This window comes from Cyprinus carpio, chromosome A5 (genome assembly GCF_018340385.1).
Source record: "Cyprinus carpio isolate SPL01 chromosome A5, ASM1834038v1, whole genome shotgun sequence".
Lineage (NCBI taxonomy): Eukaryota > Metazoa > Chordata > Actinopteri > Cypriniformes > Cyprinidae > Cyprinus > Cyprinus carpio.
In genome coordinates, this window is record NC_056576.1 from 22,064,993 (window position 1) to 22,091,453 (window position 26,461).

A 26,461-nucleotide genomic window follows, 5' to 3' on the forward strand; every position below is an offset into this window, starting at 1 on the left:
TTTATGCCGGATGCACTTTTTTTTTTGTACGATAATCAGAGAGTAAAATCAATTCTCAAGACCAGAAAATACCTTATTGTGAAAGTTTAATCATATCTGGAACCCATTTAAATGTTTAAAGTAGTGCATAAAAACAACTTATGGTTATGTTGCCCTGCTGATGAGGTATTTTGTACATATGGATCTAAATGAAATGCAATGACTTTTTTGTGCAATGGACAAACTGTTCACACAATTAGGCAAATACATATCTTCCAATATACCTTCAATTGTTTTTGGACCAAACTGTCACTGAATAAACTTTATCTGAGGGGTGTTTTGTGCCACAACATATATCCTCATAATCCTCATTCACTAGGTCTTTGACTGACTTAGAGATGTGCTGGTAGTTGGTAACATGATACATCGCGGTAATGAACATACAGTATTGTTCTGGGTAACTTATTTTCTGAATTGTTGAGAATTTTAGACTGCACATTAGCTTATTTTCCATCAACCAGTTCAAATTTATGACATTGCGAGTATGCCGTCTGATTTTCACTTTGGTCTGAAGTTCAGAAAAAAGCAGCAGACAGACTGAATGGAAATGCAAATTCACACTCTGACAGTAGGCGGCACTTATAGAAAAGCAGAAACATAGCGGTTACCCCTATACACACAGAGCAGAGCTATGCAAATTTCTGTTTCTGAACTGAATGAAGTCAAACTGTATTTAAATGTTTTCAAAACAACCATTCAGATTTTTGTATTTGCTATGGTATTTATAAAACACCAGATATTAAGTTCTTAATACTAAGCATTATATAAAAAGCATTTGTTTACACTTGCACATTTTAATCTGGATTAAAACACGTTTTAATTCTTTATTATTGTTCCTTACAGTTGTGTTCTTAAGCACTTTAATCTGTTTGAAACATTTGTTTACTTTATAAATTTTGATTGTGTAGCTTTATTGTATTTTAATGTCCCTGATTTGAAAAGTTATTCCATTTGTTATTAAAAGGACGGGTTTGTTTATCTTTTCAACCTGTTTTTGTAACACAGTTCAATACTGCTGTAATACCATATACCAAGTTTCCACAATTACCATGCTTTGAAAATACCATCACATGCTTAGACTGAATCCAAAGACTGTGTGTTGAGATGTGGCCAGACATAGGAGGGTCCGGCTGGGAGGAGAGGGAAGGTGGGATTGGTAGCAGAAACAAATGTGGGTGAGTGTTTGAGTCTGTGCTTTTTGAGTTGACCAAGTTCTCTGAAGCAGCATCCGCACTCAGCACAGCGGTACGGTCTCTCTCCCGTGTGAATGCGCTGGTGCTTGTGTAAGCTGTCCAAATGGCGGAAGCGTTTCTCGCAGTATCTGCAAGGATACGGGCGCTCTCCTGTGTGTATGCGCTGGTGTGTTTTCAAGCAGTAGAAACGTCTGAACCCCCGGCCACAAACGTTGCAGCGGTGCACTTTATCGGGGCTCTCCATAGTCCTGCTGAACCCAGAGTCACTACTAACAGGTGGTGCCAAGGCCAGCAAAGCATCGCCATCACTCTCCCGCACTGAAGGCGAGGAGATCTGCAGTGACTCTTGCATGGAGCTGGATGAAGATGCTACAGCTAGATTTGATGAAGGAGGCTCTAATGTAAGAGAATCAGGATCATCTTCAATTTTAATGGTGCCCTGTTTGACATCATCAGAGTCCTCCATCACCTGTATCAGCTCCAGCTCATTAACATTTCCAGCAGGTGTGCTCATTTCAAACTCAAACTTGGTCATGTCAGACGGATCCTCAGGGGGGTTTGCGGAGGGGCCTGAATGTTCTGGTTCCTCATGTCTCCTCTCACTGCCTGTTACTGCAGAACTGTTGTCTATAAAACAAAGAAAAGCTTGTGTTTATATATATTTAGCATATAAAACTCCTTTAATTTTTTTAAAAGCCCCCCTTCAGATTGTGGTACACAATGTTTTGCTGCGAAATCTTGCTGTGAAATGAAAACTAAGAATAACTTTCATAATGTTAGCAATATTTCAAGATAAAAATTTACTGAACTTAAGTTTGCATAGATCTTTTCTAAATATTTTTTTCCATGATAAAATAATGTTAAATTAACTTTTTGAGGCTTTCGAGGAATGTTTATTTGTTCATCTCTCAATCATCATTGCATTGCATTATGTTTCGTCCTCCACAATTAAAACTGCAGAGCTTTGATCATAAAAATGATCAAGTGACAACTGATATTTATATGCTAGCAGTCTGTTATACAGTTAAAAGTCCCATTGATTACAGTACAAGCTATCAGAATTTCATATAAATAATGACATGTGCATCAAATTGCATATTTTCAAAACATAAGACACATACACACACAGTACTGTGGAACATAAGACACATACACACACAGTACTGTGGATATATGTGGTTTATATATATATATCTACTATATAAAAGACACATACACACACAGTACTGTGGATATATGTGGTTGTTTGGCAGTATTCTACTGGCAAATGGTAAACAATAATAACATTTAACCTTTTTCACCCTCATTCGTGAGGTTTGAAGAGAGCAGGGCTGTTTTCCACAAGAGTTTGTGAGGTCGCGGGGTCACTGGTGCCGACTGAAGGCCCTCTTGCCTTTCTGCGGTTGACACACTCCCGAGGCCAGTCTGACTGCACCGTGGGGAGACAGAGGCCAACACTAGGGAGATTTTTAGGACTGTGGATTCTTCCCGGTGAGTTTCGGAAGCTCTTGCGGGCGGAATCTCTGCTCTGCGCCTGTGCTGCGGGGCTTCCATCCGCAGCGCGTGACGGAATCACGAGAAGTGCGTCGTCTGCGTTTGGGCGCACGGCATTTGACCCGGGCTGGCTTCTGTTGAGAAGTAAACACTGTTTGATGTTCTTTTCAGCCGCGGTCATGTAGTAGCGCACTGCTTTCAGCTCGCTCTCGGAGAGCTCCAGTCTCTCGCGCAGGGTCTGGTTCTCGCGGTGCGACTCTGCGGCTGCACTACGAGCCGCGGCCAGCTTTATGCCAACAACTCGCGCTGTTTCTTTTAAAACCGTTTCGACCGCGCATCTTACCGCCTGGTCGATAGTAGAGGCGAGTTCGCACTTGAGAAAAGAAACGCTGATGTCCATGCTCAAAGTCATGGTTACGATCCCCGGCGGTGTTTCACTGAGACGTAATGTTGCATACGTGATTGCAGAGCTCAAGTAGAGGCGGACTTGGCTTCTGTCTTAGCTAACTGAGGACTAGAATAGAATAGTTGACGGCCTCACTTCCATCACTATTGTAGTACTTCGAAGATTCTACCTGGTTGCAATGTTAAAAGAACAGAAACCCCAAAGTGTTTTGTGAATCTCACTCAATCTGTCGCTTTCTGCTGTCGTCACTGTCAGTGTCGAAGAATAATGACGTCAAAAGCCGCCTGGGATTTCGAGTTTTCGTTCTGAGAGCCATTCCTTGTGAATCAATCGGTAGTTTATTTACAGTATATATATAGATTTAAAAAAAAAATGAATTATTTTTTGAGTGAGTGAATGAGTTAAGTATGAAAACGGATCCATACAAGAATGAATGTCCTTTATACAGAAATAGAAAAAAATTAATATAATTGTTACTGAGAGATGCAATGCTCTTTGGCTCCCCTCAATACAGGGAGTCAGAGAAGAATCGTCACTGTGACAAAGGAAATGAGTATTTCCACTTTGTTCTGAGTATGTAGCCTATCTGCATGGAATAAAAAACAGTACATTGAGAAAATATTTCGCAACTGCCTGTCTAGAAAGCATATGGTAATCTCTAAAATCTCAATTCAAGAACAGATGTGTTGCATAAATTATGACAGGTTTAGATTTACAAACTTGCTTTCTATATATATATATATATATATATATATATATATATATATATATATATATATATATATATATATATATATATGAAACTGTTGTTTTCATATGACCTTTGCACTAGTAGAGGTTGTTTGATTAAACAAACAACAGGATTAAACATTTGAGGGACCTTGCACTAGAACACTAGGTTAAACACTGCTTCTTCATTACAGTTTTAGTTGGATGAAAGATCAAACAACACCAAAATGTTCCCAACGTTTCAGAGAATAGCATACTGTCCATTTTTGCTCAATATTTTTTAATCATTGCTGGAAATGAACGATTAACAAATTTTTCTTCAGCATTTCCATATTTAACACATTCTTTGATTTATAATGTGGCCTTAGTTCAAATGATGGCAACATTTGGACAGCAATTGTTTTTTTTCTTTTTTTTTTCTTTTCCCAAACATGCTGTAAGAAAGAGCAATAGCGCACTCTAGAGGCTGACAAGTGGAAAACACAAACTCTATTTATTTTAGACCCAGTTTTGTTGCACCAAAATCTGGACTGTGAAACCCCCTTTCTCTGGTGCCTGTGAACCTGAGCCCTGTTTAGCCCATGTGGAGAGGAGTGTGAAAACATTGCACTCCTCATGTTCTTCACCCGTCCTTTCATTCTGTCCATCTCATCTGCTGCCAGAAGGGAAGCTTTTTAAAGCTTTTACATACATTTCTATACATTTTGTTGCTTATTATCATCAAGTTAACTACATCGTAGACTGGATAAGATACTATGTGACCTACCTAAGTGGCTGTGAATATATATGTGGAGAATTAATGCAGAACAGTTCATGTCCATCCAATCACATACTGCTTGCATGCATGGGTCTGTGAAAATGGTGTTGCTGGGCAACCCATCCACAGCTATACTACAGTCCCTTATGGAGAATAGGGCAGGTGGAATGTACCATCACTACATTTGGGGAGGGGGGATGCATGCTGATGATAAACCATATTTTGCTGCTCATAATGTGTGGGCCAGTCTAAAGGTGCAGAGTTGTAGAAATAAATTAAAAAATAAATAAATAAATCACTGTTTGATATTCATTCATAATAGTATAGCATAGACAATCCAGTTTGCCATAGATTTTAATATGGGCCAATCAGTAAGCGCACAGTAGTACAAAATATAATCTGTCTGCCCCTCCCCTCATCTTGTAATTATGGCAGGTGTAATTAGGAGTGTGTCTCCGGTGGGTGGCAGCTTATGTCTCTAGAGAGAAAGTGTGCATTGCATTACTGAGTGCCCTTACAAGGGAATTTTAATTACATCTCTAAGTAATCTGAGAAAGTGTGAGGTCGGTAACTTGTCTGGATGTTTGGTATTTTTAGAAATGTTTCGAAAAACACTGGGGGAAAACAAATCATTAAATATGCTCAACAAGAAAAAAAGATTAATACATGAACGTTTATAGGCTACATATTAGTAAACTACGCAATCGTTTGAATTCAGGCATACTGTTAATACAGCCAGACGGTGTTGCCATGTCCGTCTATTATAATCGTTTGTTTTTTGTTTGTTTGTTTTTATTTTTTTCAATATATGGCTAGCTTCACACACACACACACACACACACACACACACACACACACACACACACACACACACACACACACACACACACACACACACAGAGTAGACTATTTATTTTATGGCTGGTGCTAGGTCTCCAAAACACAATAATAATGTTTATAATGAGTACTAGTGTCTGTTAAGTTAGTACCAGGTAAAACTAGAATAGAAACTTGTAACTATTTAAATAGTTAAAAGTTACTAAAGAACATAGCCTACAAGTGAGTAATTATAGCATAATTAAATTAGTAGTAAAACTGGAATAAAAAGACAAACTGTGACCAACTAATGGCACTTCCAAATACCCCCACCTAGTGTTGGAGCCACGTCCTCTATCGCTATAGTTATTATTATAGTTTATTCTCTTTTCTCAGCTCCGCTATATTTCTTATGGGACGTCGCCTATTTTTGGCTTTTGTTGCGCGATCTGGCAACACTCCGCTCAGGAGCGCATTCATGTATTCATTCAGCAGCGCGTAGGGGGAATTCTGTAGAATGTCACCATTTTCTCCAATTAATTTATTTGTCATTTCCCACAAACGTTTAAACTGAGGTCTCCACATTTCACCACAGACCTGATATTAGCTTTAGCGGCCTAAACTCGAGTGTGTTCCAGTGTGAGGTGCTGTTCACCCCCCTGAGCCGCTGTTTGTCGGTGGAGGTCTGCGCTGCAGTGGTACATTCGCAATAAAATGGGTGTGGTTGAATCGCGCATATGTGATGCTTCGTGTTTCTGGTGCAGACCGAATGATTTCATTTGGGACTAAATTGACAGCAGAGTGAGCGGCACATTATTTGAATTATTTAGAAAACAACCGTACTGTTGTTTATGTTGAATTCACCCCGCCTCCTGTTCTGGCACAGTCACATCTGAACTGATGGATGGGTATGCGCCTCCGGAGAGATAGCCAAGTCGATTTTGGTTACTTAATTTTTATTTATTTAAAGGGCCACGGCCTCGCGTTGTATTGAATTGGTCATTTCTTGGACGAGGAGCGACGGTCAAAACGAAGAGACCAGAACGGGAAGACGGAGGAAGACGACACTCGGGAGGAAAGAGACGAGGATCAAGCAACGCAGTATAAAGACAATGACGGCATGTGCTTGATTTGAAAGCTTTACTGTATTTGAACTTATTACATCTGTCGGTAATTATACAATTTAAAGCGCAAAATAAGTTTTTTGCCCTCCCAATAGCACAGTGTACTGAAACCAGGAATACCGTGGAAAAGGCTTCTTTCCATCTTCACTAAACGATCAGAGGGCGACATGGTAGCGCTGTACTTCATGATAACATCGTTTTGATTCGTTTCACACATGAAACACACAGTTGCCGAGGCCTAACTAGCACTAGGAGAAATCCGACAGTATGCAGTCTTAATCATTTTCCAGCAGAAAAATTCCCTGCGAATTACTTCCGCCACCCACTTCTGCATTCCACTCACTTTACGTGGAGACAAAAAGCCAAACAGGAAGATTAACAGGTAGGCCTATATTATTTCCTAAGATTCATCTGAATGTTGTGACCCAGATGAGCCGTATGGATGAAAAGTAGTAAGTTTTATACCATTAAATTGGTTTGTGTTCATTTGTACTATGTTATTTTCGATCATTTGGGATTTTACTGGTTTTGTCTCAAAATCGCATCAGTGATGTTTTTCGCAATCAGTCGGAATAGGAGTATCAATAGGAGATTATATATCACATTACATCTGTTTTTATAGGTGTTGCCTGTCTTATTTTAGCCATGAGTCGAGAATTGATGGAGCAGAAGCCTCCTGTACTTCAGCTGGCCGCAGCCTCCAGCGCTTTACTCACTCCACAGCTCTGATTATGGCAAGCTGCTTCAACATTTATTGCTGTATAAATTATTTGTTTTAAATGACTAGTAATAAATCTAATACTGACTAGTATCATTTTCACTTTCATTATATAATGATTCCACTAGGTATACTGTTCACTTCCTACTAAGCATTACAGTTGTTACTGGTACAGGTTTTTAATATTCAGTGGGTACTAATGTTTTTTTGCTTAACTGGGATGGTTGCTAGTATATATTTCAGCTTCACTAGTATATATGTTTTTAATATTTGTGTTTATACAACACTGGTATTTAACCAAATTGTTAACTTTACTTGTCTCTTGCTTATGCTATTGGCACTTGCTTTTTTGCTTGTCATATGTAATGATTAGTCAGAATGGTTATTTTGGTAATTTCAAATCTTATTGGTAGATTTTTTTTTTTTTTTTTTTACTAGTTCCAATTTGAATACTCCAGTGTAAGGTTTGCACAGACTAGACGACTAGTTGATTAGTCAACTTTAATGCACTGTCATGACACTTTAAGATTGACGAGGTTGGATTAATTCACATACGCAGTCGCTCTCTCACTAATGCATTATAAATGGAATCTTTACTGTGCTATTATCTGATTTAGAACAAGCAGAAATCTGTAAGAAATATTACGACCCAAAGACGAAAGAACTGATAAAAATGAGCTGTTATAGGAGAAACAGTGCTGTGACATATGCCATAGCTGTGCACAAGGTGTTCGAGTCTCAGCTCAAGGATCAGGCTTATTTGTTCATTAATGATGTCATCAGTGACTAGCCGACTGGACTTTTATCACATAAATGTCGACTTTAAAAAAAATCCGAAGTCATTCAACCCCTACACCATAGTGTCCAATAAATGGGTACTAGTGTTTGATTAAGGCTGGAATACAATTTTTAGGTAGCCCCGCCCATTGCTATTGACTGACAGGTGCGTATAACCATATCCTCAGCTCTCAGTGTTGTGTCATATTGTCTGCGTGCGATCGGCTCTGTCGCATCCATCATCACAAAGCGGCTGTGAAAAAATTTGCAAGTACATAAATGATTCAAACTACCAAGACATTCTGGTTCGTGGCCTGCTGTCTGGGAAAAGGGCTCTGAGCTCTGTATTTTGCCCAGACCCAGAATGCCCCCCCTAGGGTAGGAACAGGTTGATGGTGAGGAGTTGGGGTGGTGGAAGGATGCTGAAAGACTTACAGAGAATGAAGGTAGATTCTCTCTCGAGCTGATAGGATAGACAAAATGATTGCTGATAATGAATTGGCCAGGTTAATTATCTGTACGAGCTCCTCCCGAACTTTGTTAATATAACATAATTTCTTCTGCTGTAGTCTTTCCTTGTTCTGGGTCTGACTCCGGTTGGTACATGCAGTGCTTGAATTGGAAAAAAAGAAGTGCCGGTACTCACCCCACCCACCCATTTATTTATTTTTTTATTTATTTTTATTAAATAAATATGTACTTTTTAATAATTCACAATGTATGTATACTGCAACTATAAATATATCAACCAATATTTAAATAAAAGTTTTCAATACAAATTAGCACAAGTCAGTCTGCGATACCGAACAGGACAACAGAGAGACGCGAAGACCACTAAACCTACTATACGGATCCATTCAGAATAGCTAAACCTCTAACCAACTTCAGCCAGCGTCTATTATTAAACACTCTTGGTTTTAAGCCAAAAACACGCTGAACAGAATAATTTAATGACATCTGGACATAAGTCACAATTCTCTCCGCAATCTCTGATGAAATCATCCATGTTTTCTCTGCATTAGTGCGGTTTTGAAGTGACTGTCTGATCCTTGGACTTTCCAGGAGTTTACCAGTTTAAAATTATGTTTTTGAAAAAGCCATCTTTTCATTTTTAAGGTATTATTTTCGTTATAAAGTACTGATTCAAATTAGTAATCAATAATTCATAATTTTTTAATTAATTAATTAATTATACTATTCTATGCGCCTCCCCTGACATGCTCTGGAACTCCACACATGAGGTAGACCTATTCCGCTTGAATTCGCTCATGTGATTGGTCAAGATGAGAGGTGATCCCGTCTGTGTAGTATGATTTATCTAGTGACATTTCTAATTACCCAGACACTGACGCTTTTACTCAGAGTACCTGCAACATGTCAGAAGTGGTGGTATGCACAAAAAAGTGCAGGTTCTCTAAAGCAGTGGTTCCCAACCACGTTCCTGGAGGCCCCCCAACACTGCAGGTTTTCCATGTCTCCTTAATCAAACACACCTGATTCAGATCATTGCGTCAGACAAAGGAGAGATGCAAAATGTGCAGTGTTGGGGGGCCTCCAGGAACGAGGTTGGGAACCACTGCTCTAAAGACTAAAATATAGAAGTGCAGGTACTGTGTACCGGTGCCTACTGGCCCACTTCAAGCACTGGGTATGTATGGCTGAAAACTGGTCCTCTTACTCATGTTGCTTCTCCTCTCTGTTTATTGCCATATGCAAAGCAGAGATGTCTAGGCTCTGCCCCCTTCTGGAGTCAGGCGGGAAGTTGCAGCTCATTTTCATGAAAGGGAACACACCTCTGAAACAGCACTTTTTAGACCTGCCCCAAAAATGACACTTTTCAACACGTTATAATAAACAATCTGGGGTGCGTTTCCCAAAACCATAGTTGCTAACTAAGTTAGCAACTTCGTTGGTTGCAATGGGAAATTGCATTGAAATTGGCCGTTGAATGCTTGAATCTGATTGGCTGACGAACGTTCTGACGTGTGCAATTATTTTCTGGGAAACGCACGGCGAACGTAGTTCCAGGCAGCTCTCTGGACCGCATTACAGTTCCATATCACTTCGCATATAGTAAAGCTATAATAACGGAAATTACAGGACTAACAAAAACAACAACATGACAGACGATTTTCCGAAAGTAAATACACATGACATTTCTCAATAGCGAGGTAATAACAGCACTGTTTAGAGACGCTGCTGCAGTCTAATTCACACAAGCTCTCTCTCTCTCTCTCTCTCTCTCTTTCTTTCTCTGTGTGTCTCTGTCTCTCTCGCTCTCTTTCTAATTACTTAATTAATAACGGCATTAGAATTCTATCAACGGCTCAAGCCTCAATTACCAGATTTAAAATGACGTTTTGGAACCAGCAAAAGAGGCAATGGATGAGAAGCGGAAGAAAGAATCCTACTCACAATAGCGATTTAAGTACAAAAAACGGACGAATCCCTTTAAATATATCATCTGATCAATGTCTTGAGGTGTGGTAACCATAGTATAAGCGGAATAATTGACTCCGGGCTGTTGAATTATTAGAGGAATAATGCACACCCGAGGACACCCCATGACAGAGCATTAAACCCAATTATTCCTTACATCTTGTAAAAAGAGGCATAATAGGTGCCCTTTAAAGTCTGGTAGTGTGTGATCCCCAGTCGTGTAGGTTGAACCGCTGATGTTACATGGACTATTTTAATAATGTTCTTACAACTTCTACAAATGTTCTTTCTGGGCCTTGACTGTGGTAGTTACCTTGCTGTCTATGGAGGGTCAGAAAGCTCACAGATCTCATCAAAAATATCTTAATTTGTGTTCCGAAGATGAACGAAGGTCTTACAGGTTTGGAATGACATGAGGGTGAGTAATGAATGACAGAATTTTTGGGTGAACCATCCCTTTAAAGGGGAAAAACCCCCACAGGCAACTAAACATCCTTAAAGGGGGGAAAAAAACAAGCACAGTATGTGAATTCTGTCACATCTTTAAGTATATGCTGCCACACTAGCCCCCCAGAATTCATTCTACATATCCAGTTTATCAGGAGCATGAATTCTGTGTCCGGCTCTTGAACTAAACATCCTTAACCCTTGTGCGGTCTTCGGTCACTTCTGACTGAAATTCAATTTTTTTACATTTTACATTTTGAATTTTTAAAAATCGTAGCTTCACCAGAATGGTACGAAACTTGGTAACTTTTATGGCACTTGGTATGTGAACACACACACAAAAAAAAATGAGGGCATGATTCGAAAAAGCTAAGTGGTCATTAAAAAATAGTCACAGTCATGGTTTTCTGTCAAACACACACACACACCTATAAACTGGTGTGACTGTAACACTGCAACTATGTATAATAAAATCAATAATTCAGCTACAATGCAGTAAAAAAGTGGACAGCAAGAAATAATTCAGCTACAACAGAGTTTAAATCCAATCTCTGGATAAAAAACCCTCATTTTTATAGAATTGTAATGCCTTCGTAAGTGCTCTGGAAAAAACCCTCACTTGTCTGTAGCCTTCGTACTTAGTGTAGGTGTTGATCTGTTTGTTAGGGTGTGTTTGATTGGGGTAAGTTGTATACTCTTGAGGATTTATTTTATTTTTATGTAATGCATTAAAAATTGATTGAGGCCCTTTTTTTTTTTTTTTTTTTTTTTTTTACTATTTTCAATTTTTTTTTTTTTTTTTTTTTTATTACCGACGTTGCCTACCCCTGCTTTATTTTAATTTTAAATACTGCATTAATTGATTGATTTTTTTTTTTTTTTTTTTATTTTTAATTAATTGATTATTTTATTGATTATTGCATAAATATTAATTAGTACCACAAAATTCTCTCAAAATAAACAAATATTATTGAACAAAAATATGTGTCTGCGCTCACTTTTGACTGCAAAGAGTGTGATTCCCAAATGAGGAGCACAAGGGTTAAAGGGGAAACACAAGCACTGTATGTGAATTCTGTCACATCTTTAAGTAGACTATATGCCGCCACAGTAGAAAGATAAAAGAGGACTAACCGAGGTTAACCTTTCACATGCCTGTTGTTCTGGGCATAGGTCGAAATGAATGAAATATAAACGTAACCCATGTGACCAAGCAAACGCACGTTTTGCAGCTGTCTCCTGGGTTTAAAAGGATGCGTAGTTTAAATAGGATGCGGTTTCAGTGAAAACAGCGGTTGGTGTCAGTAAACGATGCCGCTTACTTTTCTCCCTTTACTCGCAATATGCAGAGAGTGCATATGTCTGACATTCCTTTATAGTTCATGCTAACATAACTCCAAGGACACACACGCAACGAACATATGATTCGTATTGGGCGCTTTTGTATCGGTGATGGAACGCTAATTTAACCAAAAATAGTTCTGTACAGCCGCCATTCTGCGGCAGCGTGATGATGGACCATGTTGTTTCCACATCTCATCTTTCTGTTTATGAGCTTCTGTCTGTAAAAACATTTTACATGTGTTCTATGTCGACGGAGAATACATTTGCCTACTCCGAGGTGGTGGCCTTGTTATTGCTCTCAATTTGGTGCTTATTAGCTGACAGCCCCCTCCAGTCATATTTAATGTATGAAGTCGTATTATTTTACATAGTGCTGACAATAATATAACCCCGCTGCAAAGAAGATAAAAAAACAGTAGGCTGATAAATAGATAATGTTTGATCCTAAGGCTATTTGCAACCCATATATAGCCTATAACTGATTTCAAACATCAGTCCAGAAGGCATTATGATGCACTAGTATGGACCGGAGGATAACTAACCCCTCTCTCCTTAACCAGCTGCTGCTTTCCCAACATGCCTGAAGACCTTAAAATGTGCAGAAGAGGTTTGAGTCATCCAGTTTAGCTAAGATTCCTCAGATCTAAGCCCTTTATCTGAGTGAAAGGTTTTGTGGGTAAAATGGAATTATACATCATTGCGGCTTCTTTCTCCATGATGGGTTGGGAAGTAAGTTTTCAAGTGGGTGTGTGTAGCTTTTATGCTTTTTGTGGAGTTTCCTAACAGATTGATTCTTATGCATTGCTTAATTCCTTTCTTCCTGCAGTGGTGTGGTGTTTGCGTGTGTTGAGGGAGTTAAGGCTCTCTAATAAGTATGTGTGGTAAGGGGGTAATAACAATCATTTTTGCATCTGTGTCTCACAGCTCCCATCATCACTGATACAATAGCCATACTGAGATCTTTGGGTTATAACTGGAAACATGCAAAGTAGAACTGTTCATAAAGTCCGAAAGACTATGGGATTGGTTGATGATTTGTGACACATTTGACTGTGTAAAAAACACATGCAAAAATCCTGTGTGTTTTTGCATGCCAATTTAAATGTGGAGCCTCATGTATGGTTTCAGGTCAGGCAACCTATTCTTTCTCACATTTCAGTTCATATATATCAACTATATTGGCATGGCCAAAAGTACATTTTGTAGACCTATTGCCAAAGCAAACAACATAAAATGTAATTTAGAACAACTGAATGATTGAAATTAAAAATCTCTCTATCTGATACACACACTTTTATTTACCGTCTTGTTTCTGTTTGGAATGGCTCCCAGAATATTAATCCTATTATATTATAGGTTTTTATCCAGATTATACCAGATTAAAGATTATGCTGTAATGTTAATATAAACCCGCAGGACATCTGCACTATGAAATTATCAGTATTAAACACATCTTTTATACGTATTATTACAATAAAAAATCTTACCAAAAGACTTATTAAAATCAAGATTTATTAAAAACAAAAGAAAAACATTTTTACTTTCAAATTGCAATGTAACATTTGTATTGTTCTGCTTGTCAATCCTACAAACTGTCTGTGATTCATAACTGGGTTCAGCTAGAACACTGTGGCCTCTGATGTTATTCATATGTCATGTTTTATTCTACAGGTGTCTGCGGGGGTGAGAGAGGTCAGAGGGTAAAGGTTAAAGGCCATTTCAAGATGAGTGAGCTCGAGCAGCTTCGTCAGGAGGCTGAGCAACTGCGCAATCAGATCAGAGTGAGTCCTAATACTGATACTGCTAAAAATAAACCGCACTGGGGTCCTGATCACCATGTCAGGGTTTATGTTGCCATAATGACAGTTGGCTTTTCATTATCCCTTGCATATAGTAATGAACAAAATTTGTGTTTATGATGTTACTGCTTATGATACACTTATATGAAGGTTAATTTCGGTCTTAAAATCTGCACTGATTCTCATTATGCAAAATCCACTTTTACAAGGTGTTTGGACAGAAATGTGGGTTGGAATTGAGTGTACACAATCATCTTAGAATGAAATCTTCACAAAACCAAACCATGCTCAAAAAAACGAGCGGTTTGGATCCTATCCGCAATATGAAGTCATATTGCAGTAGCCCCGCCCACTGCTATTGACTGACAGGCGCGTATAACCATATCCTCAGCTCTCAGTAGGCTCATATGAGATGCCTTGGCGCTGCGCAGAAGGATCGGTGTATGACATCAAAGTACAACGAGAGACATAATAGAGCAAATGACTCTTTATGCTTTTGAATTGCTCTTGCGATACTATGATGTCATAAACCGATTGGTCTGCGCAGCGCCGATGCATCTCGAAGAAGCCTCGTGTGTTGTGCCATGTCTGTCATTTTGTCTGCGTGCGATCAGCTGTGTCGCATCCATCATTACAAATATCGGCTGTGAAAAACTATACAAGTATATAAATGATTCAAACTACCATTCCGAGACAGTCTGGTTAATTCGCATTATTGTTTCTTCTGCTGTCCGGTTGGTACGTGTACTGCTGAATACCGATCTCTCACTCTTACTCATGTTGCTTCTTCTCTCTGTTTATTGCCATATGCAAAGCAGAGACGTCTAGGCTCCGCCCCCTTCTAGAGTCAGGCGGGAAGTTGCAGCTCACTTTCATGAAAGGGAACACACCTCTGAAACAGCACTTTTTAGACCTGCCCCAAAAATGATACTTTTCAACACGTTATAATAAACAATCTGCATGGTATTTTGAGCTGAATCTTCACAGGCACGTTCAGGAGAGCCATAACCCTTTACAATACAATAAAATATCTTTGAGAAAATCGAATAATTTTTTTCAAGACAAAGTGTTGGTGTAGTTACTGTGTGTGGCTTTTAGAGCAGTATGGATGTCATAAGCAATTTCTAGTGATGCAATAGTGGCTTTCCTGAGACTGCACTCAAAATTAAGTGTGTACTGAGATCCTGATCATTTTAAAAACTGGCCATACCCCCACGTGCAAATGGTGGACACTAACATAGTCTTCTGTCCCTCAGGATGCCAGGAAAGCATGTGGAGACTCCACACTCACTCAGGTGAGATGTAATTACACGTAGGAGCTGGATGAGGTGATCTCCAGAGGTCTGTGGGTTTTCATTTATGTGGCATTTATGCGTGTGTGTGGTAGATAACAGCAGGCCTGGATCCGGTGGGGAGGATACAGATGAGGACGAGGCGCACACTGCGTGGGCATTTGGCTAAAATCTATGCCATGCACTGGGGCTCAGACTCCAGGTATCTCAAACAATTCACAGTTTACACCTGGCATCAAAGAGAACAAAAAAATGTTATGAGTAGCAGATGAGCATGACTCAGTGGTTTGTGACTTGGCTTTGGTTTTGCACCTGTTGACGGCACAGAAGACAATGAACAACATGACACATTGACCCGCATGTTAACTAATCTTTGTTGGCCAATCATCTACAGCTGCACTACTGTCACAATAGAAACAAATTTCTTTAAAGACATATGATTTTTGTGAGCTGTTCTATACTCCATGGACATATTGCAGTAGAGCCATTTGTACAGTTATAATAACTAAAGTCAGAAGTATACTCTAGTTTACATAATTTTCATCATCATCCCAGTCCACTGATGTCCATATATTTTTAACTATGTGTCATTTCGAAAGCTGCACCCTTCAGAGGTCATATTTGTCACCAACATTTCTTTGAAGATGTTTTATTTCAGAAAAGTACCCATTATAAAATTGACTGTTATTTCTTTTTTAGCTGTAAATTATTGTAATGTCTTTCTTACTTGATGAAAATGAAATGAATGAAATAAGGTTTGTCCATGAAGTCGCTAGATTTGTCGCTAGGTGCTTTTTTGGACACAAAGTCGCTCAAGGGGTCTGAAAAGTAGCTAAATCTTAATAAAAGTTGGCAACATTGTTCATTCTACAGTGTTGTCCGTTGACGTTGTATGTAGTCATGTCGCCGGAAATTGAGTAATCAAATGCTGAGTTCATGCCATATATTCTTTTTTTTTTTTTTTTTTATCTATAATCATATATATCCATTTTCTTATCTTATCCTCAGGCTTCTTGTTAGTGCCTCACAGGATGGAAAACTCATTGTCTGGGACAGCTACACTACAAACAAGGTCTGTAGCTCCATCATATTATTACACTTGGTGCAGCCAAGTACTGTAGTTTAGAGCTAGTAACCAAAAGCTTTTTATGAACTATTACCATCAAGTAAACCAATGACAGGTTGATTATCCCTGTAGTAAGTATATTGTAAAGTCACATTATATTCATCAGGTAAAAAAAAAATATTTAGGAAGACAGTTCATAGCTAACACTGGCAAAATGTGAGTAATATATTTTCTCGTAAAGGTTATCTGATTTTCAACAGCCTGTTTAATCTTTGTGTGTATGTTCAATATTATAAATTTCAGATTCATGCCATCCCGTTACGGTCATCATGGGTGATGACGTGTTCGTATGCGCCATCAGGAAACTTTGTGGCCTGTGGTGGACTGGACAACATTTGCTCCATATACAGCTTAAAGACTAGAGAGGGCAATGTTAGAGTCAGCCGAGAGCTGCCTGGACACACAGGTTTGATAACACACACACACTCACCTTCATTTACACCGAAACAGTAAAGCAATGTCATAAACATTAATAACTTTTATACAAAGAATTGATTCATAGATCAGTTTGTATACTGTTACTGGTAGCAATCAAATGCACTGCTCATGACTGCATTTTTTCTGTATGTTTTTTTTGTACGTCTAAAAGAATAGAGATTCTACCATCATGCAGTTTCATGTTGACTTCCTGTCTGTTCATTTCCTAGGTTACCTTTCCTGTTGCCGTTTCATAGATGACAATCAAATTATCACCAGTTCAGGAGACACAACCTGGTGTGTTCAATAACAACACTGTACTACACTGAAAATGTAGTGGTTCTCAACTCGTTTTTTTCTTCAGGACCAAAATTTGTGGTGCCCCACCATAGTACCAGAATTGTCTGTTGTACAAATCTGAACACAAACGTCCTTAAAATCAAACATGATTTTTTAAAAAAAATATTATTAATATCAATGTACAATTGAAATGTGTTAATAAATAGAATGTTTAATATTATTTAATTAATATCAAACACAGAAATCAGTATTTCTCCTCTCTTTTAAAAGTTGATGAGCCTGTTTATTTTGCATGATTAAATGGTTATTTGTGTTTTGTTGTTTGCATTTGTTTTTTTTTTCCCTGCTGTCCGTGATTAGACCAGTTGAGAATTACTGCAATCAAACAGACCCTTCACTTTCAGTTACAGCTTCTTTTGAATGTACACTTACGTAATTCAATAATGTCTGTGCAGTTTGTACGTTTTAACCTTGTTTATGTGTTTGTGCCAGCGCTCTGTGGGACATTGAGACCGGACAGCAGACCACGCTGTTCTCAGGTCACAGTGGAGATGTGATGAGTCTGTCATTGGCTCCAGACTCACGGACCTTCATCTCGGGGGCCTGTGACGCCTTTATTAAACTCTGGGACATCAGAGATAGCATGTGCAGACAGACGTTCACCGGACACGAGTCAGACATCAACGCTGTCTGTGTGAGTAAACGCGCTGCTTAAACAAATACATACATGTTGCAGAATCAAAGTAGATCACTATTGCTTTTCACTTCTTTTCTCCTCAATCTCTCAGTTCTTCCCCAGCGGCAGTGCGTTCGCAACTGGTTCTGATGACGCCACCTGCAGGCTGTTTGACCTGCGTGCGGATCAGGAGCTGTGTTTATACTCTCATGATAATATCATCTGTGGCATCACCTCTGTGGCCTTCTCCCGCTCTGGCCGTCTGCTGCTCGCCGGTTATGATGACTTTAACTGTAACATCTGGGACGCCATGAAGGGAGACCGAGCAGGTGAACATACTGGCATTATTTCGTGGCAGTACAGTAACCGTTTGCACAATGTTTCATTTGTAAATTGTGAGGTCTTTGAACAATAATTATATATGATATGATGTGTGTGGTGTGGGGGGGGATTAGATAATCTGGCGCTGGTATTTACACAAATGCAAAACACACTTGTGTAACAAAACACTTCATTCTTGCATCAGACCGTAAAAAAATTACACCGATCTTACACTGATAAAACAGAACTGCCTACAGTGCAAGATAGTTTTGTTGCATTGCTACACTTGCTTATAATGTAGATTACTTCACATAGAGTACTTTATATTTACAATATTAAAAATACATTGCCTAAATGCACATTAATAAAAAAAATTATATGCCTTTTATATGGAAATTATTCATATTATTATTATTATTATAAATAATACTTATTTTATATTATCAGTTATTTTACTTCATTTTTACACTACCATTTAGAAGTTTAGGGTCAGTACGATTTTAATTTTAAATAAATTATTACTTTTATTTAGACAATTATAATGTGACGAGAATGTTAGAATAATAATAATAATGTCAAAATAGATTTATATTTCAAATAGATTATATTCAAATAAATTTGAATTCTATTAATCAAAGAATCCTGAAAAACATATCACAAAATAGTTTTCCACAAAAATATTAAAGTGCCCCTATTATGCCATTTCAAATATTACTTTTCATGCAGTGTGTAATGTAGCTCACTAAAGAAAGAATTGATTCTGAACAGCCTGAACGAGTCGTTAGTAGCACATTTGCATAATGCGCGCCTATGTTCTACGTTGGCCGGCCGCGAACAACTTGACCCTCCATCAAACACGTCATTCTACTGATGACTGCTTCTCTAATCTCTGAGTTCAACGCGGGATTCACAAAACTCTTGCCCTTTAAGGCAAGTCTTGTCACTGGGTGGCCATCTTTGAAATGCCTTTCGGGCATGCAGGTGCAGCTTTGAATGGAGAAACATCAAATTCTTCAAAACTGTACACCAAGCTTAAGATTAAATATCATACTTGAAATCACCATTGAAATCGGACACCAACTGTGTCATAAATGTTGTTTCTTTTATTCAAATAGCGTTAAAAAAAGCTTCTTTTTCAGGCGCACGTCTCAGAACACTGACTGTTTCTATAGCAACCGGGACTTCTAACGGCAGCTGCAGTGACGCGCTGACTTTACCGACTAACGATTGGCTCTTTTACTCAGAAGGCGGGGCTTCGTTTGATAGAGCAGCCATATTGAGCATTGCATTTTTCCCCATTCAAAACTATAGGAGTGACATGTCTTGAGTATTCTAGTCTTTGAGATGGCTCAGAACCCAGTTTATTTTGACCAGCTGCTCCACTGAATCACAACCTGTATGTATGATAAATAATAGATGTTTATATTTTCTATCGAGCATTTAAAATACAGAACTATGACAGCGGGGGTATCGTTTCCGACACATACTGTACACGGTGGACCAAACACAACAGACTGGGCCATCTGACCAATCAGAGCAGAGCAGGCTCACGGAAAGGAGGGGTTTAGAAAGACTGAATCTTTGAACTGCTTCGAATGAATCATTTGAGAATCGTTGGAAAATGAGGTGATATTAAATGCATATTTTGAGAAAACAAAAGAGTTTTTTGACCTTGCATGCATGTAATCCTTTTGTAGGAGACTCCCAAAACAATATTAGGCATAATAGGGGCACTTTAAGCAGCACAACTGTTTTCAACAGCTTTACTATCACAGGAATAAATTTCATTTTAACGTATTAAAATATTTTTGGTAAAATTGTAATATTTCACAAAATAACTTTGTCTTTTTGATAAAATAAATGCACCCTTGTTAAGCATACAAGATTCTTTCCAAACATTTCAATAGATTTTACCGATCCCAAACTTTTGAACGGTAGTGTATATACATGGTGCATGAGGTGGGAAATCCACAAATAAAAGGGTTTTGAAATAGCCCAATATAAACTGTATGTTTACACTTTAACCCGTCACACTCATTGTCTCTTACAGGAGTGCTGGCTGGCCATGACAATCGTGTGAGCTGTCTCGGGGTCACAGATGATGGCATGGCTGTAAGCACAGGTTCCTGGGACAGCTTCCTGAAGATCTGGAACTGACCACACACAGCTCACATATTGTACACATTATTCACTCATCACACACAATGTATGTACTTTACTGTACATATGATGTACACTTGCCTACACAGACACATGCCTGACAAAAAACTGTACATACTATATATATATATAATTAGTTACACGTTTACACCAAACTCTTCAGTGCGACATAATCCTATACATATAGTCACACTATAGGTAGGTTTGGACCACAAGTTTGAAACAGGAATGTTTACACACACTTACTTTTTTCCCACCTTACTTAGGGTTTGCTGGACCTACATGGTACATTCACTTACTAAGAGACAAGTACATTTGGAGAAATGTGCACTGAGTGAGCCGTCTAATTTGAAATCCAAAACATTTATTTCACATGCTTTTGACATGCTTTATTTTGAGACTGAACCTTGAGCTCTAAGTGGTGGGTGTTGATCCAAGAGCAATCTTTTTTTATTATTTTGACTTCCATGAGCATGTAGAGTTGAAGAGATGGAAGACCTGAGACAGTTACCCATCAAGAATTGTCCTAGTTGATTTAGAGCACACTTTATGTAGGCCATGTTTTTATAGATGCGTATGCCGGCATAATCCAGTATACAAGTAAATATATGATGTTTTGTCTTTCATTTTTGTTTAGATTTGACATTTTTTAAAAGCTTTTATTCATGTTTTCCTGTGTGCCGCACCCTAAGGAGAATAAAGAAAACTGAAAATCAATCAATAAAAATCTGTGCCACTAAATGTGTGACCACAGTTGCTCACAAGACTGCGTAAATATTTATTATGTGAAATTACTCTGTTCATAAAAGTGGTTCTCGGCTGTTTTTTGTTTTTTTAGGCATCCAGACTTCACATTGGACAAGCAAAATTATTTATCTGACAGTGTTGTAAAAGCATAAACAATAAAAGTGTGATAAAAACACACTTGTGTATGACAAATTTGGGCCAAAATTTGGAGAGTTGGATTGGATGCAAAGCTTTCCATCAAAATTTGTGTTTCAAATTTTATTTTTTTTCTAATATCTACTACAGCCCAGTCAGAAACTTGTAGAGAACCACTTCTTTATGGTTTCTGTCTCAGTCACAGCAAACAGTATGCATTTATACTAAACCATTTAATTGACTCATCTGAGTTTTTGTGCTTGATTTACTCTATTTGATAATTATCTTATATGCCATAAAAGTATACAAGCACACGAAAGCTAATAACATTACTCAAACAAGTGAATTTAAATATATTGTTTAAAAAAAAGTGACAGAATCTAATAAAATGAGCTTGAAGGAATAAAGAGTTACACCACTTTAACAGAGATCAAGTTATTTTTAATTTTCAAATAATGCTGTATTGAGACGTTACAGACTTGTGAATGCATTCAATCTTTAAGACTTAAAATCATCTGAAGCATTGCCTCTCCTAAACAGAAACACTAAAAATATGTCCAAAACATCAACTTTTTTTTTTCTTTTTTCCTGAAACATAAAAACTTTTAAAAACTAAATGAAAAGAATGATAATCAACCCATCACAGAGGATCAACTTTATCAAGACCTCCAAAACAACCTTTAACCTCTCCTGGCTACTGCTATGAGACTGAACCAAAATCACAAAGTAAAAGAACTACAAATCATGAACTTTTTTTTTTGGAGTAGTAAATATTTTACAAAAATCAGCTAAGGGATTAACTTTGTATTACTAGAGAACGACAAGAGAAATGCCACTTGTTAGCAGAGTGCTAATAGCATGTAGAGTAGATAAATAACCTCAAACACAGCAGTAAAGGCCTTAAAACCAAAACCAGACAGCTCCGCGTCTCTCGAAGACTGCTACACATGAACTAGTCTAGCTTTTTAAAGACTGATTGGTTTAAAATGATGCTCTCGTTGGATATAAAAGAGAACAGGCATTTAATGATAAACATTTGTTCAAATCTGGGGGATGGAGTGTAAAATATCCTCTTTACATGTGCACCTAAACCATGGATTCTGTAAAAGTCTTACAAACCTTCAATCCGACAGATCAGTTTAATAGACCAGAATAAAACAAACTGATTACATTCAATAACGTCCACAATAAAGCCAACAACGTGTGTACCTTCAGAACAACCCCAGACACATGGAATTACATTTCAATACAAGCTTTTGTACTGTGGTCAGCTGCTGTCGAAAGACTAAAATGTTCAACTGCTCGTCAGTGGCATTTACAAACATGACCGGAGTCGCATCTGTGGCTTGAGTCCAGTGATGATTTATGTATGTTTGATCATTCTGGTCCTCAATCGACTGGTCTTGTCTTTTCTCTCCCGCCCCCCCACACTCTTTCCTCTGAGGGAATAATGAACAGCACACACGCGGATCAAAAATAGCTCTCCGATTCACACATGCACAGTCGCACACCCACACGCTCTCTTTTATAACACTCACTTGGAAAAAGAGGGGAGAGAGACGAGTCTAAATGAAAGTACAGCCGTATGTACAGCTCGACAGGCAGAAGCTTTGTGCTCGAATGATTATTCTTCAACCAGAAAAATGCTATATAACATTGCATTCTTTTATTCAGTTCTATTTTTTAAGGTTACGTTCATTAAATCCTTTATATAAATGTACATCTAGGTAAAAAAGAAGATTTCAGGGATTTATATATATATTTCCTCTATTTCCATCATCCTGACAGGCCATTGTAATCTTAATATAAACTCCTTATCTAATTAGCAAACCATATTTCCACTCTGTTTTAATTTCGTTATTCCTTACATCATAATTCTTCTATAAAAACGTAAAATCTGTCAATCCATTAGTGTGAACGCAGTTATACACATTTACTATTAAGCATAAAGGCAAAATCGCACCAAATTCCAAGAGCTCTTGGGAATGCTGGGGACTGTTACATCACACGCATGCGAGCAGCTCCTCACCATGACAACCCGAACCTTTCGTGAACCTCCAGCATGAAAACCAGAGGCTTTCCCTGTTTGGTGAAACGATACAGCCACTGATATACGAGCTAAAAGCATCACCATCATGCACTCCACAACAAAGAGCTGGTCTTGTCATGTAACTGTAGGGCGTTTGGACTGTAATTTGGTGGTAAGCAAACATCTAAATACTGCAGAGGAATGCACTGCCTTTAAACTGGAGGAATGAACTCATTATGGCATGGCTTTTGTGCTAAAACATAGTGAGAAGAGCCTGTTTTGGTACTCTGGCTATTGTCAGTTTAAGTGCACTTTGTTGGCACAAGACTCCTAACTGCGCACTGGACTTTTCTCTTCCCTGAACTTCAGTTCTTATTAAAACAATCACATGCTCAACGCTCTCCCACACACACACATGCACACAATCAAGCAAATACACCCAACCCCAATCCAAGGCACTGTTATTTCAGTAAACATGGCAGTTTGATTTACTAAGCAGGAAAATGCTTAAGTTCTATAGCAAGTAAGAGAAAGAAAGTAAGGATGAGGGGCACAAACCAAGTAAATCTCAGAGAGAGTGAATCTGTTCGGTTTAATTTTGCCCACTAACAGATGATGAAAAATCTAACTCTCTCTGAAATGCAACTATTTATAATTATTTGTCTGAAGTGTTGCACTGCCATATTTTAATAATGACTTACTGAATGTGTCATCGGTGTTTAGTGCTCGTCTAGACTGTGCGACAGCAGGCAATATGTCCAGTGGGAGGGGCTATTAGGTATTAATAGATGATGATTGTACCGCCACAAGCTTCTGTACAAATCAGTGCTAAAATCATTTAGTGTTCATAACTACAAAACTGTTTAGAACTCTTCTGTGATTGGTGTACACAAACGTTTATTTGTAAAGGCAGCATTTAAGTGATATAATGGTATAATACTATCTCCATCAAATAGGGTGAAGATTGTGAAGGTATTCTTTTTAGGTAAATGCTGATTATCTGCATGGAAATGAGTGAAACGCTTGAGAAAAATCTCTGGTCTAGTATTGCAGAGCTGAGCACAAACCCGTCAATAATCCTTTAACTATTGCTTTATACTGATCCCACTATATGTTACTGTTGAATATTTCCCACTGATACTCACTCACTCACGCATACACACACATGCAGCTCATTTGCACACTGTCAGATAAACGAAAGAATATTCTTGCTCCAATCCACCCAAGTCTTCGTCTAAAACATGACTTTTGTGTTGCTAATGGTGGGGTCCAAATATCAAAGAAAAAAGTCTGATCAAATGCACACATCCCTGATGAACTACAAGCCTGCCTAAAAGAACTACACCTCCCATAAGCAATCAAGCACTTTTGACAGCACAAACACGACTCGGTTATGAAATCGCTCTCAAGTGTATTACACAGACCTAAAAAAAATCATGTGCCTACTGAATACAAATGAGTATATGATCATGGCTGTTACATACAATTTACATTGTGAACTATATGTTTATGCTGCCAAAAAGCGCTTTCAATCATATCCGGAGTTAACTTACTGTATCTTCCTGTCTAAAATCAAAATAACCCAAGAGAAACTCCCTCGTAAAACTTCGAACAAGAACGAGCACACAGCACGTATTGCAATAGAACAGCTATAGAACAGCAGATAATAAAAGTAGGAGTAATACCAAATACGCTTACGTACGGAGAATATCAAACTGTAGTAGATATGATGATACTTCCCACATAGAAAGAAAAAAGTGCATTGAAACGCGAAAGCAGAGACTGTTGCTTCATTGTGGGTGACTTGGTCTCACCAGCTGACTAGTGGAAAAGCAAAACACTGGATTCTGCTCCGTAAGCGGCCACCGCCGTTTCCATCAAACAAACAGTTTGGTGACATAGGCGTCAGATTATTGTTTATACATCAAGAAAGCGAAAAACCTTCCCTTGCTCAGAAGGGAAGCCGTCTCAGAATAGGTTAAAACTTGTATTTTTAAATCCGTTTCTAAACTTCTACTTGTTGAAAGAAAACAGTATATCACTTTTATCTGAAACTCTGAATGCAACCAAGAACAAACGACTACTACACTGTACAGTGGAAATGGAAAATTACAGATGTTGCAGTACCACCTCACACCACTGTGGTTTCAAGTTGTTTCTGCTGCTCAGAGCAGCTTATAAAGTCTCTCACACACACGCACACACCGCTGCTGCGTCACAAGACGAGCAACAATTGAACGATTTCTAGTAGAATAATGTACAATTAGTCTTTTTTTGTCTGGTCCTAAAAAGGTCAGAAATATTAGCAGTGAGGAACGTTGGCCCCAGTGAGCTGAAAGCTAACCCATGTGGAATCAGATGAACACAACATTGCTCTGTCAGAGGTCAGCAGCGCGCTCATGGCAGACGCACACACGCCTTGTACAGTTGGCTCAGAGATCACAGGAGAATGAAGGAGTGTCTTCAGGAAGATGTGAAGTAAATAACTGTGTGTGTGTGTGTTCTATACGTAGGTGTGTGTGTTTGTGTATTTACAGAGTGTGAGAGTGTATGTGGGTGTTGTTATGTGTGAGGACTATCTCTTCAGTGTTTGTATGTGTGCACACAGCAGAATCTGTTTATGTGGCAGCTCTTTCACCAGTTCATAATGCAGTTTCTGTTGAGAGTCATGAAGTAGACTTGACTGCTGCCACCTGAGCGCACTGATGCAAAAAACACCTAAAAAGAAAGAAAGAAAAAAAAAAACATGATTACAATGTAAAGTGGATAAGCTTTGTGAGAAGATAATTTTTCTGTGTAGTTCAACTGAATTGTATTAAATACGATTTTTAATTACCACCTTATTTTAATGACTAAAAACATAATATATTGCGCTGTCTCAAATTTTGCATGCAACCCTGCATTATTTTCCTTTATTACAAAATATATACCATTCCCTTTAAGTAATGTCAGTTTTTCTCTATGGGGGAATTTTATTTCATTTTCTCAATTTATCTTTATAAAAGAGATATAAGAGAATATGAAAACTTTTTATTCTTAAACAACTATTAACAATTTATTTTCACCACCTGAGGTATGGTTAAGTATCCACTTTAGTATCTACTTGTCTTTTGAAAAAGGAAAGTGGCCCTATTTTGTACCCCATTTGTGTAAAGTGCTGTGTATGTGAAAACGTA

At 38.2% G+C, this 26,461-nt stretch overlaps 2 protein-coding genes and 1 pseudogene across 8 annotated transcripts in view; 1 reads left to right on the forward strand and 2 right to left on the reverse strand.

The window, feature by feature from the left end:
* Positions 1-69: 69 nt before the first annotated feature.
* On the reverse strand, positions 70-3,404 carry LOC109104827 (annotated as a pseudogene).
* LOC109105200 (guanine nucleotide-binding protein G(I)/G(S)/G(T) subunit beta-2-like) lies at positions 2,596-21,680 on the forward strand. 2 transcript variants are annotated; one of them, XM_042756506.1, is made up of 10 exons: positions 2,596-2,723; positions 13,955-14,064; positions 15,339-15,377; positions 15,470-15,576; positions 16,383-16,446; positions 16,744-16,906; positions 17,148-17,214; positions 17,710-17,911; positions 18,006-18,222; positions 20,265-21,680. In XM_042756506.1, the coding sequence occupies exons 2-10, from the start codon at positions 14,008-14,010 to the stop codon at positions 20,369-20,371; spliced, it is 1,023 nt and encodes a 340-aa protein (XP_042612440.1). In that variant the 5' UTR covers positions 2,596-2,723; positions 13,955-14,007; the 3' UTR covers positions 20,372-21,680. The 2 variants fall into 2 exon arrangements, with proteins under 2 accessions (XP_042612440.1, XP_042612439.1); XM_042756505.1 differs by lacking the exon at positions 2,596-2,723 and adding an exon at positions 6,104-6,940.
* Positions 21,676-26,461, reverse strand: part of LOC109104824 (misshapen-like kinase 1) — a 41,994-nt gene continuing 37,208 nt past the window's right edge. For all 6 annotated transcript variants that reach the window (XM_042756503.1, XM_042756501.1, XM_042756502.1 and 3 more), the window contains one exon: positions 21,676-26,003. In XM_042756503.1, coding sequence (XP_042612437.1) covers positions 25,920-26,003 — 84 coding nt within the window. In that variant the 3' untranslated portion in view covers positions 21,676-25,919. The remainder of the gene's footprint in view (positions 26,004-26,461) is intronic.

Excerpts from the sequence above, each read along its gene's own strand:
- LOC109105200 (XM_042756506.1), top strand. The coding sequence starts at position 14,008 with ATGAGTGAGCTCGAGCAGCTTCGTCAGGAGGCTGAGCAACTGCGCAAT. Across the intron at positions 15,378-15,469 it reads GAGACTCCACACTCACTCAG|ATAACAGCAGGCCTGGATCC; the intron begins GTGAGATGTAAT and ends TGTGTGTGGTAG. Across the intron at positions 15,577-16,382 it reads CACTGGGGCTCAGACTCCAG|GCTTCTTGTTAGTGCCTCAC; the intron begins GTATCTCAAACA and ends TCTTATCCTCAG.